This window comes from Grammomys surdaster, unplaced genomic scaffold, assembly GCF_004785775.1.
Source record: "Grammomys surdaster isolate TR1022 unplaced genomic scaffold, NIH_TR_1.0 150, whole genome shotgun sequence".
Classification (NCBI taxonomy): Eukaryota; Metazoa; Chordata; class Mammalia; order Rodentia; family Muridae; genus Grammomys; species Grammomys surdaster.
The window spans coordinates 20,964,121-20,981,265 of NW_021604608.1; the positions used below are offsets into that span (position 1 = coordinate 20,964,121).

At 41.7% G+C, this 17,145-nt stretch overlaps 1 protein-coding gene across 1 annotated transcript in view; it reads left to right on the forward strand.

Moving 5' to 3' along the window:
• The window catches only part of Limch1 (LIM and calponin homology domains 1), a 290,723-nt gene that overhangs the window by 213,333 nt on the left and 60,245 nt on the right, over nt 1-17,145 (forward strand). The window contains 4 exon segments of the mRNA XM_028765186.1: nt 1,099-1,294; nt 6,474-6,726; nt 7,577-7,837; nt 15,978-16,280. Of these exon segments, the coding sequence (XP_028621019.1) occupies nt 1,099-1,294; nt 6,474-6,726; nt 7,577-7,837; nt 15,978-16,280 (1,013 nt within the window).

Genomic DNA, 17,145 nt, shown 5'->3' on the forward strand with positions numbered 1-17,145 from the left:
CTCCTCCTCCTCCTCCTCCTCCTCCTCCTCCTCCTCCTCCTCCTCCTTCTTTCTTTCCACTGGGAATGCAGAGGGGACCTCCGTGTGCATCCCAGAGGAAATCCACGGGGCAACATTCCAGTCTTTGTCTGTGAGAGTCCACTCTTCTGCCAGTGTGATGCACAGTCTTGGTTTCTAGGGACAGTTTCGGGGATATTAAGCAGAGGTTTATCTTCAAGTCACTGGAGTTATTTTTGTTTTCGTTAGCTCGGACTATTGTAATGAATGCAAAGGCACTGGCGGGAACAAGGCTTTTATTATAATACGAGGGTGAGGATGGCTTTGACTGACCTTTCTTCTGCTGGAGTTTCAGTGTTTTAGTCTGTGCTGCTTGTGCTGGAAAGAATTTATAATCACAGGCTGTCAAAGACAGCCATTGTTCTCCCTGCTCTGAACATGTGGGTCAGCCACAAGTGCCTGTAGCTCCCCCAACGCCAGGAGCTGGCGGAGAGAGAGCATGCCTGGATTCTTCTGTGGCATCAGGAAAAGCATTTTGCATATTTTTCATTGCCTTTTTTTTTTTAACTTTTGCCTCAGAAAGACAGCTCGCTTTCAGAGCAGGAATTTCCCTCCAAGGTAGCAGGAGGTGGAAGCATGCCGCTCCAGGATTTTACAGCTCCGCCTGTGTTTGCCAGATACCATAACCCCGGGGCAGTGGCACTGAACTAGGGACTCGTCTGTCCCACAGACATGCCGTTATGGATCCTGAAAGACAGGTCAAAGATTTTGTCTTTGTTGTCAACGATCATTGCATTCTTATGAATCCAGACTTTGTGATTCTCTGTATTTAACTACTTAAAAAAAAAAAACTTTATGGGATGTGAGTTACTTGGGGATTTTTTTTTTAAAGTTGTGCATGCTATTCTAATTGAAAGGATGGAGCAGAAAAAACTTGAGGAATTGAGTAGTCACTGTGATGCTCATTACTCTCTTCAGCTAACCGCTACGACTTTTCCACACAGATTGTCCATGCAAGTAATCTTTGCAGACCACTGGAAGCCGGATAGGTTATATATGTTGCAGTCATATCTGAAATTCTTTCGTTTTATTTTGGGACAGGAGACTGACGACATTGAGAGTCCTAAGCGCAGCATCCGTGACAGTGGCTACATCGACTGCTGGGACTCTGAACGCAGCGACTCCCTCTCTCCTCCTCGCCACGGCCGGGATGACTCCTTTGACAGCCTGGATTCTTTTGGCTCCCGCTCCAGGCAGACACCTTCACCAGATGTAGTTCTCAGGGGAAGCAGTGATGGTAAGGTTTGCTCTTCATACACCGTAACATCTTGGAATTAATCATTAACAAGGAGTTTCAGGGTCAAGGGTAGAGAGCTGGGAGCTTGCAAAGGCAAACTCCATATCCACCTGGCTGGAGCCTGGTAATTCTATAAACTGGTAGGGAGGGGAAAAAAAACCCTCTCTGTTATTTTTGATGGCTTTCAGATTTTTGATTGGCTGAGCTGGCGGCTCCTTTGAATGCTGCCTCAGTGACCATGTCTTCTGTTGGAAAATGTGTTACATCATTCTTCCCTGGGTCTCCCTGAATCGAGATGCTGTGCAGACCATTAGCTCATAAAGTATGCTGAAGTTTATATACTGTGGGTACAAGGAAGGGAAATGTTTAGTGAGGAACACACTACATAAGCAAAAATGGTACTGCTACCCAGCGAGCTGGACATATGCTTTATGTCCTTCAGAAAGCTCTAGAGTCTGGGGCTGTGCCCTTCTTGATTGGCACCTGTTTTATCAATCAGTTTGATGCTTGGTGGGTCTGACTGGTGGGCAAGTTTGGTGCAAATGGCCATGAGTGCATAGTGTATACCCAGGCTGCCTATTGGCCTCAAGGCTGGATTTTTTTTTATTTAAACCCTGTGAATTTGATTACTTGTATGGAATGATCAATATTTTCTTTACAGAAATGTGTGGTCCTGGAGCCTACCGTGAGTTCAGTGGCTGCCGTTAAGAGTGGCTCTCCTGTGCCTTTGACTTTTCAGGAGGCAGGTGGCTTGGTCCTACATGTATAAACTTGTAGAAAGACAGCGAGGCTGGTGGGGAATTTTTTTGTTGTTGTTATTTCTATTTTTGTATATGTTGCTGTGATAGTAATATTTTTGGACATTCTTCTACTGTCTGAGATTAAGATTATCTTTTGTGGCCACAGTGTTACTTTCTGACATAAAATTCTTGTAGTAATTTTTGTTGTTATTGTTGTTTGTTTGTTTTTGTGAAGTACTAGAGATTGACCCTAGGGCTTTTCAAATTCTAGGTGAGTGCTGTACCACTGAGCTATGCAAGTCACTGTCATACTTGAGTATTTTACATGTCCATGTTCTAAGTTAGACACCTAGCACACAGTATCTTACTTAATGTTCAACATAGACATCTAATCACATCTTAATTCATCCTTCCTCAGAGCTGGGAGACACTCCTTGTCCTTGTTTTATAGATGTACCTTCAGGAGTTTAAGTCTTTGTTCCAACATTTCAAAATGACAAGAATCACTGAAGGCCTGGTAGTTTAGCTCTGTCAGTCTCAAGAAGTGTGGGTCCAAACTGGTATTCTTAATTTGCCCAGGCTACTTTGCCCCATAGAAGCTGTATTCTAGAGTCTCTGAACAAATGTGTCTGCTCAGAACGTACATTTTTCAGCAGACAGATTAGCCTCGGGGCCACATAGCCTGTGACTCCTAAAGAATTCCATGGTACATTGTGAGCTGCTTGAAAAATATTTCTGAAATTTTATTTGACATCTTAAGTACCACCCACAGCACTAGAAGTTAAAAATACCAAGTGTGTGATCTAATTACGCTTTCACAGGACCCAAGCATGGCTTTGCTTCTATAGAACCCATCTCAACCAAACCATTCCACCCATATTGCTTGCTTCAACTTTTAAAAAATAGGACCTTTCCAACTTTTTTTCTTTTTTCATAACTGGTTCTTTGTCATGGGGTTTAGAGTTTACATCACATCTTGAAAGGATTTGAGATGGTGGTTAGTAATACTAAACTAAAATATCCCAAAGCACAATTTAGTAGGAGCAATTAAGGCTGATAAATCAGAGCCTACTTATAAATGCTTTCTCTGTCAGACAAACAATGTGGAATACAGCCTTATCTGTCCCTCTCACAAACTGCATCTTCTACACGTGTCACCAATCTGATAGCTTAAGGCTTATCTTCCTGTAAACTAATCAAGACCTAGTGAAGTTTTAACAACAACAACAAAACATTTCTTAATCTTTCTTTTAAAATTCAGTATAATTTTTTCCAAATACATATTAACAATATAAGACTTTTCTGGTATTTTTTTTTAATGAGGCTAATCAGTTAAATGTTAGTTCTAATGAATGGTTGCACATTTGGAAGACTTTTTTTTTTTTTAAGTATGTCTTGAAAATTTTTGTCCCAAGATTCACAACCAACTTGGGGGCAGCTTTAATATGACATTCTTTGCCTTTATATTGGGTTCATATGGACGGCTTCAACTTTGCTATTACGATGGGTAGCCACTGACCAATTCAAAAAGGACAAACCACATTCATAAGTGTCATGATTTTGTGAGGTGGATACAGTTTTCTGGTAGGAAAGCTGTAAACCCCAAGGCTTGCTTCAGCCAGTTTATCTTGCCAGCCAGGTACCGAGCGCCTCCTTCAGACTTTATTAACAGACTCCATAGCCTCCACAAAACTCCACAAAACAGCAAACATAACCTTGTACTCACGTACATTGAAATAGGTAACATATCATAAATATGGTTCATTGCATTTAATTCAGTATCCCTATGTTTTATCAAAAAGATGTGTTACAAAATGGAAACAAAGGATAAGCGAAAGTGAAGCGCCAGAAGAAAATGAAGAAGTGTTTGTGACTTGGGAGTATTTGGCAAGTGGTGGAAAGAAGAGGCAGCAGGAGAGAGGGCAGGGAAGCAGAATAGATCTAATTGCTTGTAGCCACATGGAAAAGAGGAGTGAAACTTTGATAAAATAATAATGTGCCCTGTGCTCTCTTCTGTTTTCCTAACTTTGAACATTCAGAGAGAAGCCAACTTAGTAAATTTCCACATCCACCAGATGAGGTGAAATCAAAATCTTTTGCAAGTCTAGCCTGATAGTGTGCAGGCACACTGTGCCAGCCTTTCTGAGGTCCTCACAGCACTCGAGGGGCTTGCGAGTGCTCTCTCTGGTAGGCCATGGGAACCTACAGTACAGGGACTTTAAACTCCCAGGGTCACGGAGCCAGCAAGGGGTGGAACTGAAAGGCTGTGCTGGCTGTAAGTCTATGAAGCTGCCAGACCCACAGCTAAGCTGTTCTGCCTTAGAACACTGGCAAATTAACATTCTTTAAAATGTCTATTGAGACAATCCTGAAGATTAATTCAGTAGAGGAAAGGGCTGTGTTTACATGCTAACATTTCTTAATAATATGTTTGATAATATTTTAGCTATTATACGGAACTATGGCCCGCATACTATAGGTTTTTAGAACTGAAGACTCCAAAGCAACTGCAACTGTCACTAAGCTGTCTAGTAGATGGAGAATTACCTGCTTTTGTTCTTTTATCAGCACAGGGTCGTATTTCCCCTAGTCAGGACATTTTAAGAAGACATTTTTCTCAGTGTTGAGTGCTGACAGGATAGAATTTTGGGTGTCTCGAGAGTAGACTCCAGTTTCCCTGAGCCAACACTAATCAGCCACAGGAAGGGGAGGCCCCCTGTAGCCCCTCTAAGCCCATTTCTATCACTATAAAGAGAGGCTCCTATCAAGTGGAGAAACAAATCCTCATGTTGGCAAGGCAAGGCAGTGTGAGTACTTGTTTACAGGCAACATTTTATTCTGACGCTGACAGATACACTTGTTAAGACTTGTTGCGGGAAGGGAGCTAAGTAATGAGTCAGACACTAACAAGTCAGGAAATGGCCAAAACTTCAGGAGAGAGGCGGTAAGCAAGCACCATGAATAATTCATAGTCTGGATAGTTCACGTACAGTGAGCAACTTGTTCACAGCCGATACTTTAAAGTCACAGTCTTTTAAATGTCACTATAGGATCTGATCTCCAGGGTAAGTCCTTTCATTCCAGTCTCACAGAAGGGGACAGTCACGTGTCTTAGAGACAACTTAGGAAGCCACAGCTCCCATCTGATGGGTCTGGAACTGTTACAACATAAAGATTAGGCAGCATACATTACACTCTTAGTGCCAGATACTGGTCCAATAGTCATAGGTGGATTCAGCCCTTCCAGTAGTTCTGTAAAGCAGATGGCATTATTGTCCTCATTTTACAGATTGGAAAAATGGAGGCTTCAGTAGTCAGGTTAAAGACAAATGAATAGCAGGGCGAAATGAAGTGGATCTGATCTAAAACCTGGCATGCTACCCCTCTCTGCCTTGTTCCAGGTCTTGGCTTTCTTCTTAAGCATAAATGTCTTTGTTATCAGCAGAGTCAGAATGACGTCATGCTTGCATCCATTGATTAAGAGTTCAACCAGCATTAAAATAGTGGTTAGTTAAACGATCATGTTTATCTTAACAATAGCTTCCTTATAACAGACCATAGAAATCTAAGAACATGAGACTCGGGCAAAAAGGATATTTTGGAATTATTGGGGCTGTTATCTAGGAGCAAGACTGACGTTGACAAAGCTGAATTCCTTTGCAGAAAGCAAACAAACAAAAACACTTTCAGGCAAACCATTTCCTGTATCCGAGTTTGAGATGCCCATTGACAGCATTGGCGTGCTTTAGAAGCCGGATGCTGGATAGCTCTTGTTTTCAAAATGAAGGGAAGAAAAAACTGTGCATGGGGGTGGGGGGATATGACGAAGAGCTGGTATGGACAGCAGGACAAAAATTGTGCCAGATCACAAACTGGGAACATCCCATGAAGAAGAAGATGTAAGCTCTTGGAAGACCAACCCTTAGTGAAGTCCAACTTGTCATCTTTCTGTCTTTCTCATCTGTCTCTGCTAACTAGATTATAATTTACATCTTCACCATGTTCTGAGGCAGGGTTAAAGATAGACAAAGACAAATAATTTCTAATGTATGCTTGTCAGAATGTCTAGAGCAGTGGATTCTGGCTAGAGAGAAGTACAATCCTCACTGGGGAACCGCTGAGATTTTGTTTTGAGTGGCCAAAGCTCCAAGTTGGTCAGGCGAACAATTCTACACAAATGTGTCACTTACAGCCACTCCTGCCACACTTAAACTTACCTTTTTTTTTTTCCTAAAGTCATGCTTGTAGTTTTTTTATTTCCTCACTGGAATTTGAGGCCTTTATCCCAAGGAGGCTAATTTAGACTCATATTATCCAAGTTACTAACTCAAGTTATGAATTCCAGAACACACGAGAGTTACCCTTGATTCTACAGAGATGTCATTGAATGTTTCTGCTGCCCCGCACACTTTTATCAGTGTCCATCCTCTGTTTTCCAGGAAGAGGAAGCGATTCTGAATCAGACTTGCCTCACCGGAAGTTGCCAGATGTGAAGAAAGATGATATGTCCGCACGACGGACTTCTCATGGTGAGCCGAAATCAGCAGTGCCTTTTAACCAGTACCTCCCGAACAAAAGCAACCAGACCGCCTATGTCCCGGCGCCTCTGAGAAAGAAGAAGGCTGAGCGGGAGGAATACAGGAAGAGCTGGAGCACGGCCACCTCCCCCCTGGGTGGGGAAAGGCCCTTCAGGTAGGAGTGAGGTTTCAGTTCTTTGGTGTACCATTACGAAGGGATGTAAGTGGCCAATGCATCCCAGAGAGCTTGTCATAAAATGCAGATTCATAGAGGTCCCTAGAATCATGCCTGGTGCATAGTAGGTCTCCATCAAATCCTTCACTGAGGAGCCGGTGCTCTGAGGCCAGTTCCATGGACAGAATGTGGAGAACACATGTCACTCGTGGCCTACTGTGGAGGTTGCCTGATTTCTGACCCTGTGACAGTGGATGTACAAAGATTGTACAAAAAGAGTCTTAATGCACTTATATAGAGCAAACTCAGATAAAGAGAGAAAGCTTGTAGACAAATGGCAGAATAAATACAAGATGTCTTTTCTCTTAGAGAAGGAAACTATTAATGTCCATATTAATATACATATTTATTCTGCAAGTATTTGTTGAGTGTCTATTATATGCTGGGTGCTGTATTGGGGGGTTAGGGGCCCAATAGTAAGATACTAAGAAACAGGTCCTGCCTTTATAAGGACTTAACATTTCACTATTATTATCTACGATTTCCCCATTAAGGAAATGTTTCTTAAATTTTTTATGTATTGATCAAAACTAATGGATTTTACCTTTACAGTAGAAAAGGGTTTTTTGCTTTCAATATCAAGTTTGCGAGAGCCGTTAATCAGTATGGAGGAGAAACGTGATATATTAATTAGCTACACTAAATTGACCCCACCTTAGCTGCATCCTATCCTGTGCTGTGACTACTTTTTCTAAGCTAAAAGTGATATCAAGATGTCTTGGAAGCAATGCCCAGTCTGTTCCCTGACCTGCCTGTTAGCTTGGTAAAACCATGTTGTCCAACTCACTAGTTACCCTGAAACCATAGAGGAGGAGGGAAGTGAAGCAGGGTCTCCCACTGAAGATGACCCCAGCAGCCAGATGGGCCCTGATGGGAAGCCTGACTGTGGGTTAGAAGCTCCTCCCAGCAGTAGTGAGGAGCAGTCTCCTGAGGATGTTGCTGCAGTGCCAGCAGCTATTCCCGAAGACAGAGATGCCGTGGAAAGCCAAAAGCGTAGAAGGCTGGAGCAAGCTGGGATCAAGGTCATGCCTGCAGCTCAGCGCTTTGCCAGGTTAGCTTTGCCAGCTGAGGGCTGGCCTGGCTGGCCTTCTGCATGCCTGCAGGTTTGGATTCTGGCTAGCAAATTGGATTCTTATCCTGTTTCCCCAATTCCTATGTGTCCATCACATCAGTGGCCTCTGCTCTGGACAAGTAGAAATAGATCCTCTGCCTTGGGGCATGTCTCTGCTAAGTCCTTGCCTAGTTTAAATGGAGATGAAGCGTGAACTCTTCTCTGCTTCATTAGACCCCATCCCTGTGGTCAGCTGCGTGGGCTGCAGGATTTACCTAGCGATAACATTTTCTTTTCCACTGCTTGTCTCTTGTTAACTTTTATCCTACTCCTAAATGGCTCATTACCTCATGGTCCATCATTAGAATTTGTTCAATATCTTGAAATAGAGGAAGGACAATCTATTCAGAGAGAATAACTGACTTAACAAAAATCCATGCATTTGCCTTCTCTTAAGGAGTACTAAGGACAGAATTTGTCAGTGTGTTTTCGACAGTGATTCAAAAGCTAAGACTGGAACGCTGACCTCTTTCATTGCAGCTAAAGGGCATTAGCATACAGTGCCCCTGACTTCATGAGTTGAAGTATTTTAACAGTCAAAGCTACAGAATTCTACAGGTCTACAGTTTTGTGCAGAGTTCTGAAAAGCTTGTTTATTTTTTGTGTAAGAACCACAGTGAGCCTCACAAATAACCTTGCAGCCAACACTCACATGAAGAACTGATGCTCAGAGCGATTTGACACTTGGAATCCCTTCCATCCTCATTTGTTGTTTTTCATCTTAAAAGGTCAGGAACACACTCAGTTCTTCAGAAGAAGAAACCAAGGATAGGGGATTGTATTAATTACTTTTCTTGGTGCTGTGAGAAAATATCTGACCTAAGCCGCTCAAGGGAAGTGTGATTGATTTTCGCTCGTGGTCTCTGGGGATTTTAGTCCATGACGTCAGGGAAAGTGTGGAGGTGGGAAGGGTTTGGTCCTACGGGCAGGTGTATGAAGCAGCTGGCTTTACTGTGACAGGCAGTAGAGAATGGGACCCATAAGGCCAAGCTACAGACCTCAAGGCTTGTTCCCAGTGACTCACCTTGGCCAATCATGTCCCTTGTCTCAAAGGTTCTAGAATCTCCCAAGCAGGGTCACCATCTAGAGATCAAATCAACAAACCCAGGAGCCAGTGGAGATTCTGGGGACAGTTTACCTTCACACCATGACGACGATAGTAAGTTACCTATAGAGCTGGTCAGAGCTGACATGGCAGCCAGATTCAGGTACTTTGTCCATAGCACTGCCTCTGATTCTACACATCTGTTTCTCTATATGTTCCTTATGTAGTTATTCCCATGGTCTAGTTCTTAACTGAAATATCCAGGGTTGGCTTTTATATATTTAATTATAGGTTAGCTTTTGTCGGTTTTAAAAAATTACACAAAAAGGAATCTATTTCTTGGGCTGGAGAGATTGCTCAGCGGTTAAGAGCACTGACTGCTCAGCTAGAGGTCCTGAGTTCAATTTCCAGCAACCACATGGTGGCCCACAACCATCTGTAATGAGATCTGATGCCCTCTTCTAGTGTGTGTCTGAAGACAGCTGCAGTGTACTCATTCATATAAATAATAAATAAATAAATCTTTTTAAAAAAAAAAAAACCAATACAGCCTGAGGAAAAAGAGCAATCTATTCCTTCCCTGTTTATGGTATCCCTACCCAAATATTTAATCTACCTACCTTAAACATTAGAAATTCTGATGTAAAATCCTGCTTGCATTATAAGCAATTCTCTGAAATAATGAAGACTAATTTCATACCATGTCTTCTGAATATTCAAATGTTGGAAATATACTTTCCCTGTGTCCTTCAAGCATCTACTTATCCCAGAGACCAAGCTAGAAGCTGAATACAGAGATGAATAACATCTTGTCATCCTGTACCATTTTTCCAACTTGTCTGTCTCCCTTCTTCATCAAACTTGGGACAACAGTGAGAATATTACTAAGTTATACAGATAAGAGAGTGAACACACAAAAAAAATCAAACCTCCACATTTTTGATGCCCATATCTTTGCTTTTGTCATATGTGAATCTTATAGCTGGAGGGTGAGCAAGGAGATACCAAGGACAAAGTTGCATACAAGTTGTGAGTTCAGTAAGTGACCTGTGCCACTTGATAACTGGAAAGCATGTTTTATAATAAAACATTGAATTCTTTGATAAAGATTCTCATTCAATATATAAATATAAAGTCATGGTTTGAAATGTGGTTCTGGTGGGAGATATTATATTTAGATAGTCATTTTTGCTTCCATACATGTTTGCTGTTATCTGATTTAACTTTTATCTGTGTCATCCAAATTAACTGTGAAGCAGAAGTGTGCAGGCTTGTTAATATCACCACACCTCAGACTTTCTCACACACTGTTTAAAATCATGTTGAGGCAGCTATAAATTATTCCTAGAGACTGCTCCCAATAGCAGCACTATGTATCTGTTCTAGTCACCACGAGTTCATTTGGTAGACAGGTTTTCAGTTTCTAGTTCATTCCTAAAGGCACATCCATCATGCCACATGCACATGCTTCATGCACATGCCACATGCACATGCCACATGCATGTACATATGCTAGAAGGCCAGCATGTCTGCATTTTCTCAGTGAGCTTTGTACAAGGCACAGTAGACTTGAGAGTCATTCTAAGTTTATCCACACTTAGGGTCCTGCTTTTAATACGGCAGAAAGTTGCTTAACTGGAATGAAATGCAAATCATGAAAGAAAAACAAAACAAAAAACAAATAAACAAAACCCAGGATTCTCCGTGCGTGGAAAGTGAGAATATAAATCACTGAACTACGCCAATGTCTCTCAAAGCCTTTGAGCCCATGTGTCTTGTTCTGACATCCAGATGGATTCTGGTCATCACAGTTTTGGACCCAGCCAGACGCTAAAGATAATTTGGGGGGCTGTTTCTCAGTTGGGAAAGACTGTTTGTCCAGTAAGTGCTATATAGGAAAGGGACATACACAGTAAAGAGTGGGAGGCAACCTTTAGAACCAGACCACTTTTCCATCTCCTTCTCAAGGATCCTCATATACCCGGTTGCATTATTTTAAGCCAATATACACACAGAGCAAAGGTACAGTTATTCCACTTCCCCATGATGTTAGAAGCCTATAGGTTCCACACTGCTTGTGCAAAAAATAAATAAGGAGGCATCTAAGCATCAAGGAACAGAACATAGGTCTTCTCAATAAGTGTGTGGCAGTTAATATTTATTAGAGTTTCCATAGAAGTTTTTTAAAAAAAGTATATAAACTGCTTTTTCTTCTATTTTATTTTATGACCATGTTAACTTAATTAACCCTCCCCCATAAGATTCTGCAAAAGAAGCCAGATTTCTTTTTTTTTTTAAAGAGGGTAAAATAAGAACCAAGATTCACTTCCCCTTAAATTAAAATACCATAGAGATTTGAGTTCTCTTATTTGGTGTTTCCCATTGGAGAAGTAAATTTTTTTAACTGAATTATAGACTTCACGTGACTGTACTTCTTTTCTAATTATTTGCATGTGTTTCATCACTCACTAGTTCTGCTAGTCTGTGGATGTTCCCGACCACATAGTAATTAATGACAGAGGGGAGACAACTCTCCAGGGAACAATTGACATTTTAGAAATCTTCAGAGGAAGAGCAGATGTAGCCCAGTGCCTGACACATACTCTTCCATCCATCTCTACCAGATGCTGGCTCCCTGCTTCTTTCTGCACAGATCCCCCAGTCTAGGGACCAGACAGGCATGACCTTTGTGACTCTAGATGTGTCTGCCGTGCCTGGAGACAGGGTAACGGGGAGGTTTCTGCTGTTGCCAATGACATTCCCAAGAGAACGAACAGGCCTTTCTGGAGAGCCCAGTTTCTTTGAATAGAACAAACTCACTGCCAAGCCAAGCTGCTGCTCATTGCCAAGTAAAAGGGGGTGAAAGGGAATGCCAGCTCTTCCTTAGTTTATTTATAGTGTGTGTGTGTGTGTGTGTGTGTGTGTGTGTGTGTTATATGCATGTTTGTGCTCTTGAGCATGCAGAGCCCAGAGGAGGGCATTGCATGTGTCGCTCTGTCATTCTCCAGCTTCTTCCCTTGGAACAGGGATTCTGGTTGAATCTGGAGCTAGGCTGGTGGCCAGAAAGTCCCAGTGGTGCCCTTGTCTCTACCCCTCACCCCAGCACTAAAGTTAGGGTAGCTCCCAAAGGCAAGCGTGTAGCCACTCCCCTTTAAGTGGGTGCTGCAAATTTAAAGTCAGGTCCTCTTGCTTGTGCTGCTAGGGCTCACCTACAGAGCTGGCTCCCCAGCTCCCCTTGCCCCTTCCTTAGTTTTAACCATTCTCTCATATGCTTTGAAACACATAAATAAACCTTAGACACTAGGAGACAAATGTTTTCTCTGCCCTATCCCACACACTGGGTTCTTAATCTCTCCCTTCATGAGAGCATTCCCTTCTCTTCTTCTTTTCTTTTTTTAGCATGAGGCTGGCAGGGTTGCCAGGTTATAAGCTGGGCTCTGCATTTCTCTGTAGTCCAAGCAGGTCTTGAACTTGTGATCTTCCTGACTCAGCCTCTCAAGTAGCTGAGGTTGCAGACCTGTACTCTCAGCTTCCACTAGGGTTCTGCATTTCCAATTACATACGGGTTATATTCCTTCTGGGAAACAATGTCCACCCAGCAGTTGCCAAACCTACCAGTAGATACAAGTCTGAACAGCCTGGCTCTGCTGCTTATATAGACTTAAGTCATTCAGCTAAGTTCATAAAACTGGAACTGAGTACCTTACTAGTCTGTGCAAAATGGACATCATAATTCCTGGTTTGTAGCATTCTCATGGTCACCAGTCTACGTATTAGCTGCTCAGATTTGTGGTTATTGAAAACAAAATAAAAATATACCAGTGTTTAACAATGGGCTGCTTTTAGGAATAAATAATACAGAATAGAAGTCATTGAAATCTTTTTGGTAAGTATATACTTGTGACTATGCTTCTGCATATCTGCCTTCAATGCATTTTTATTTCATGGTCAGTAGGGCCAGCCAATAATTTACATCATTTTTCGTCTCTCTGAGATGGCCACAAAGCTCTCAATTTAAAGAATTCATACAATGAACAAGAATTACTCATAGTAACAGTTTTCCGGTTGGAGTAAAGATATTCCAGAGACGGGAATATCTTCAAGTGGCCATTGATAGAGAAAGTTTATTCAGTTTCTTCTTTGAAGCACACATATCTAAATTGAGATCACTTGAAACAAGTCCTGCCACACTGGGCAGTTAGCCTAAAAAGAAACACTTGGGGAATTTGCAGCCCAGCTGGGTTTGCAAGATGCATAAGGTACCAGATTCACGCTGCTCAAATTGGCATTGTAAATTGGCAGGGCTATTTGCATACATGCATATTTTTTTATTTTTAACAAACTCTTTCAGAGATGAAGCCCAGGCCTCCTGGTTAAAAAGTAGAAAGAATTTTAGTCTTAGCCTTGGTTCATACTGATGACTAGCTCCACACTAGGTTGCAAGAATCTGAGGTGTGTGCTTCCTACTCAAAGGGCTTTGTAAGATATTACATGTTGACCGAAATTGTGAGGTATGATTGGTTAGCATTCTGCTATCATCAGTCTTCCAAATGTTGTCGTGCAATGCAATTTTACAACTCTATTCTAAGTGCAACTCAGAAAATCCCTTTATTTAGTTACCAAATTACTTCCCTTTCTCCTGATCTCATAGTAATGATAATACCCTTTCTTTTTTTTGTAAGATGCTCTGCTTTCAAAGCTGTTCCTGGCATTGTTGTGTGTCCAGCCAATAACACAATGGTCTATTCATTGTCATAGAGCAGAGTCCCTGGAACCAGCCTGCCTTGATTTGTATTCATATCTATACACTAGCTCTTTGACCATCTGCAAATATATTGGCCTAGTCTTTCTACTTGATAAAATGAGGATGAGTGTATGCATACCATAGGCTCTGCAATTTTAGTGCTAGAATTACTACTTAGGAGGAATTCAGTACATAGTATATGTTCATTATCCACTGGCCAGCATCATTATAATTGATTAGTTTTTGCTTAATGACTCTGAAGCGATTCAGTGATCTGTTGTTTTCTACTAACCATTCTTCATAGCTATAGCTGACTAATCCAAGTTGATCTTTTCCATACATGTCAACTAAAAACCTAGGGAGGAAAGTGAACACAGTTTAGGAAGGGACCAGGCAGAAGTTGAGTGTGCAACTAAGGGCAGGATTTGATACTTTCAATAATGCATTTATTGAGAAGTAAAACATCATACACACATTTGTTTTAAAATATTGAGATTTTTAGATCATAGAGAGCAATGGCTAATAGTGGGAAGGTGTTATGAATATGACCAAACATATTTTGATTTTCCAAAACTCAGACAGAAGGAGATCTCCTGTCACTAAAGCTATGACCTCCTTTGAAACAATATGATACAAAGTAACAGCCAGTGGTCACCCAGCATAGACTGTCTTATGGCTGGTTCTGTCCTCAGCCAGGTCAATTCTTCCTGTCTTCATTCTTGACATGAGTCTGACCTTTGATAAAGAAAAGTTTAGTTTTTACATTTATAAAACATGTATTTACCTTGTGTCTCTATTTGTGTGTGTGTGTGTGTGTGTGTGTGTGTGTGTGTGTGTGCACGCACATGCGTATTTATTTAAGTCTGCCATAGTGTGCCTGTGAAGGCCAGAGAACACTTTGTGGGAGTCAGTTTTCTCCTTCTACCACATGGTTCCAGGAATCAAAAGTTTGTCACTGTGGGCAGCAAGCTCCTTCCCCTACTGAGCCATCTTGCCTTACCTTAAGCGTATTTTGGTGGGTGCAGGGGCCCAGTAGTACTACTGATTGAACTTGTGTTTGTGTGCATGTGAGGCAAGTGTTCTGCCACTAAGTTATGTCCTCAGTTCAGGAACTTTAAGTCAACTTTTCAGAAAGCCCTTACAAAATAGGTATACTTTTTTTTTTATAAAAACCAAATTATTTTGATTTGCTTGTCTGCTACATTCTTAGCTCAAGGACATTTAATCATCTTTCCAAAAGCTCATACAAAATAGGTATGCTTTTGTAAAAATCAAATTATTTTTTTTGTTTGTCATCTTTAAGAACTGAGAATACCATCAGTGATGGGGGATTAAACGTTCCAACCCATATTAGGACTTCAAAATGAAACTGGTCTTTTAAATGGAAGAAAGCAAAACTCTTTGAAGGCTTACATGTAAGCACAATTGCTGTCTTGCCCACTACCCTAGGACAGAAAGAAAAAATTAGAAAAGTCCTAAGGCTTACGGCCCATCAAATTGCCTTTAGCAATTTAAAGCTTCTGTTTTTAAGGGGCCTCCAAGAATCCTTTGAAAATGGAAATCATCTGTAGCAATAGTTTGGAAATCATCTGTAGCAATAGTTTGGCAGAGCACCCTTACCACGCTGTCCCACACTTCTACCAATAGAAAGGAAGCAGACCCGGTGAGCTAGAGAACCTAGGGAGTGGGGGAGAGGAAGCGGGTGCTGATGAGAGAAGGCAGGCCTTGATCATCCTTTATGTCATCCTCTGAGTGCCTTTAAACTATTCCATCTGTCTCCGTTCAGCTCAGTGTGTTGCAGAGAGACCTTCCCTAGGCTTTGTAGTGGGCACATGTCCAGTATTCTAGCACATGGCTTCATTCATGCATTTTCCTCGAGATTCGTTTCTTGGCAAACTGTGTACCTACTGTGTGTGTGTCACAAATGTGATGAAGAAAGTGGCAGTCAGGAGCCTCCCCTACCTTCCTCCCCCCCGACCCCCCGGCTGTGTCACAAAAAGATTTTGGATTGTCACTCTCTGAGCCATTTAGGGTCTCGCTGTTATGGATGCTCGTGGAGCTCTGCAAATTACATGACTTTTCAGTGTTGTGTGCATCTGGCTGGATTCAAGGTTAAGCCTATCCTAATTGTGCTGCAACTCTGTGCTGCGACTAAAATAAAAGGTGCTGCCCTTTGAACTAACAGCCTTGAGAGGACTTTGCAGTAACAGTACAATCGCCTGGAGATGGGGATTTAAACTTTTTTAAAAACCTGATCACATGTGAGGTTCCATTTGATTTTGCTCTATCAGTCAAAAGCAATTGAGTGAAGAGAAAGAAGCTCTCCGTGATATAATCCTTCGGAAAGAAAACCCTTTCCTGACCCACCAACATGGCAAAGATTCAGAGTCGGAAGACGAAGCTGCGTGCCTACTGCCTGACCTTGAGAAAGATGACTTTGCTGCAAGGAGGGCAAGGATGAACCAAAGCAAGCCAATGGTGCCACTTAACCAACTGCTCTATGGGCCTTACAGAAGAAATGATGCAGAGAGGGCGGGTGGCAGCAAACAGCTCGCAAAGGGGCCGTCAGGCAAGAAAAATCTAGACTATAAAAGGTGTGCGCTCTGTGTGTGTCTATCTGAAAAAGAGCATCCTTAAGCAAAAATGACGTGTACATGGTTCCCATACCTCTCTTTCCAGCCCCTGGTCTTGTAAATTTGAATCACTAACCAACTAGATATGACCAACTCTCTTTAAGAGAACAACCAATACTTAAGGGTGTTCCACTTCATTCAAAGGGCACAGAAAACAACCACTGCCTTTCTATTAGTCTCTTGAGTTAGGAAGTTTTAGATGGAAGGAAAGGAGCAAATTCTATTCTTGCCTCTATTACACAAACAAGATAAATAATGGTTTTTTTTTTTTTTTTTTTTGTTTTTTTTTTTTTTTTTTTTACCAAAGACAAAGCAAGGGCTAGGTAGATAGCTCAGTGATTGTGATGTAGGTTTAATGTCTGGAGTTCAGATTCCTAGAACCGTAGCATAAGTGTCTAATCCCAGTGCATTCTTGCCTATCAGGCAATGAGAGGTAGAGACAAGAGAATTGTCAGAAACTTGCAAGGCAGCTAGCCAAGCATGTATCAGTAAATATGACACAGCCTGTCTCAAACAAGGGAGAGGGTGAGACTCAAACCATGAGGTTGTCCTTTGACTTCCACATGTATGTCATGGCTCTACTCTGTGCTTACAGTCACTAACCCAGAACAACGCTATGAAACAGAGTGAGACTGGATGTTGAAGCTTCCTTTCAGAATCAACTTAAATGTGCTCTCTACATTGGCAGTTTACATTTGAGATGTTTCACATCTGAGCCATGTTCCTGCTATCTCCAAACTCATCCTAGAGTTTGGATCATGCCAAGCTCATTATTGACATTTATTGATGCAGGAAAAAAAAAAACATTCTAAGGGGGACTAGGAGA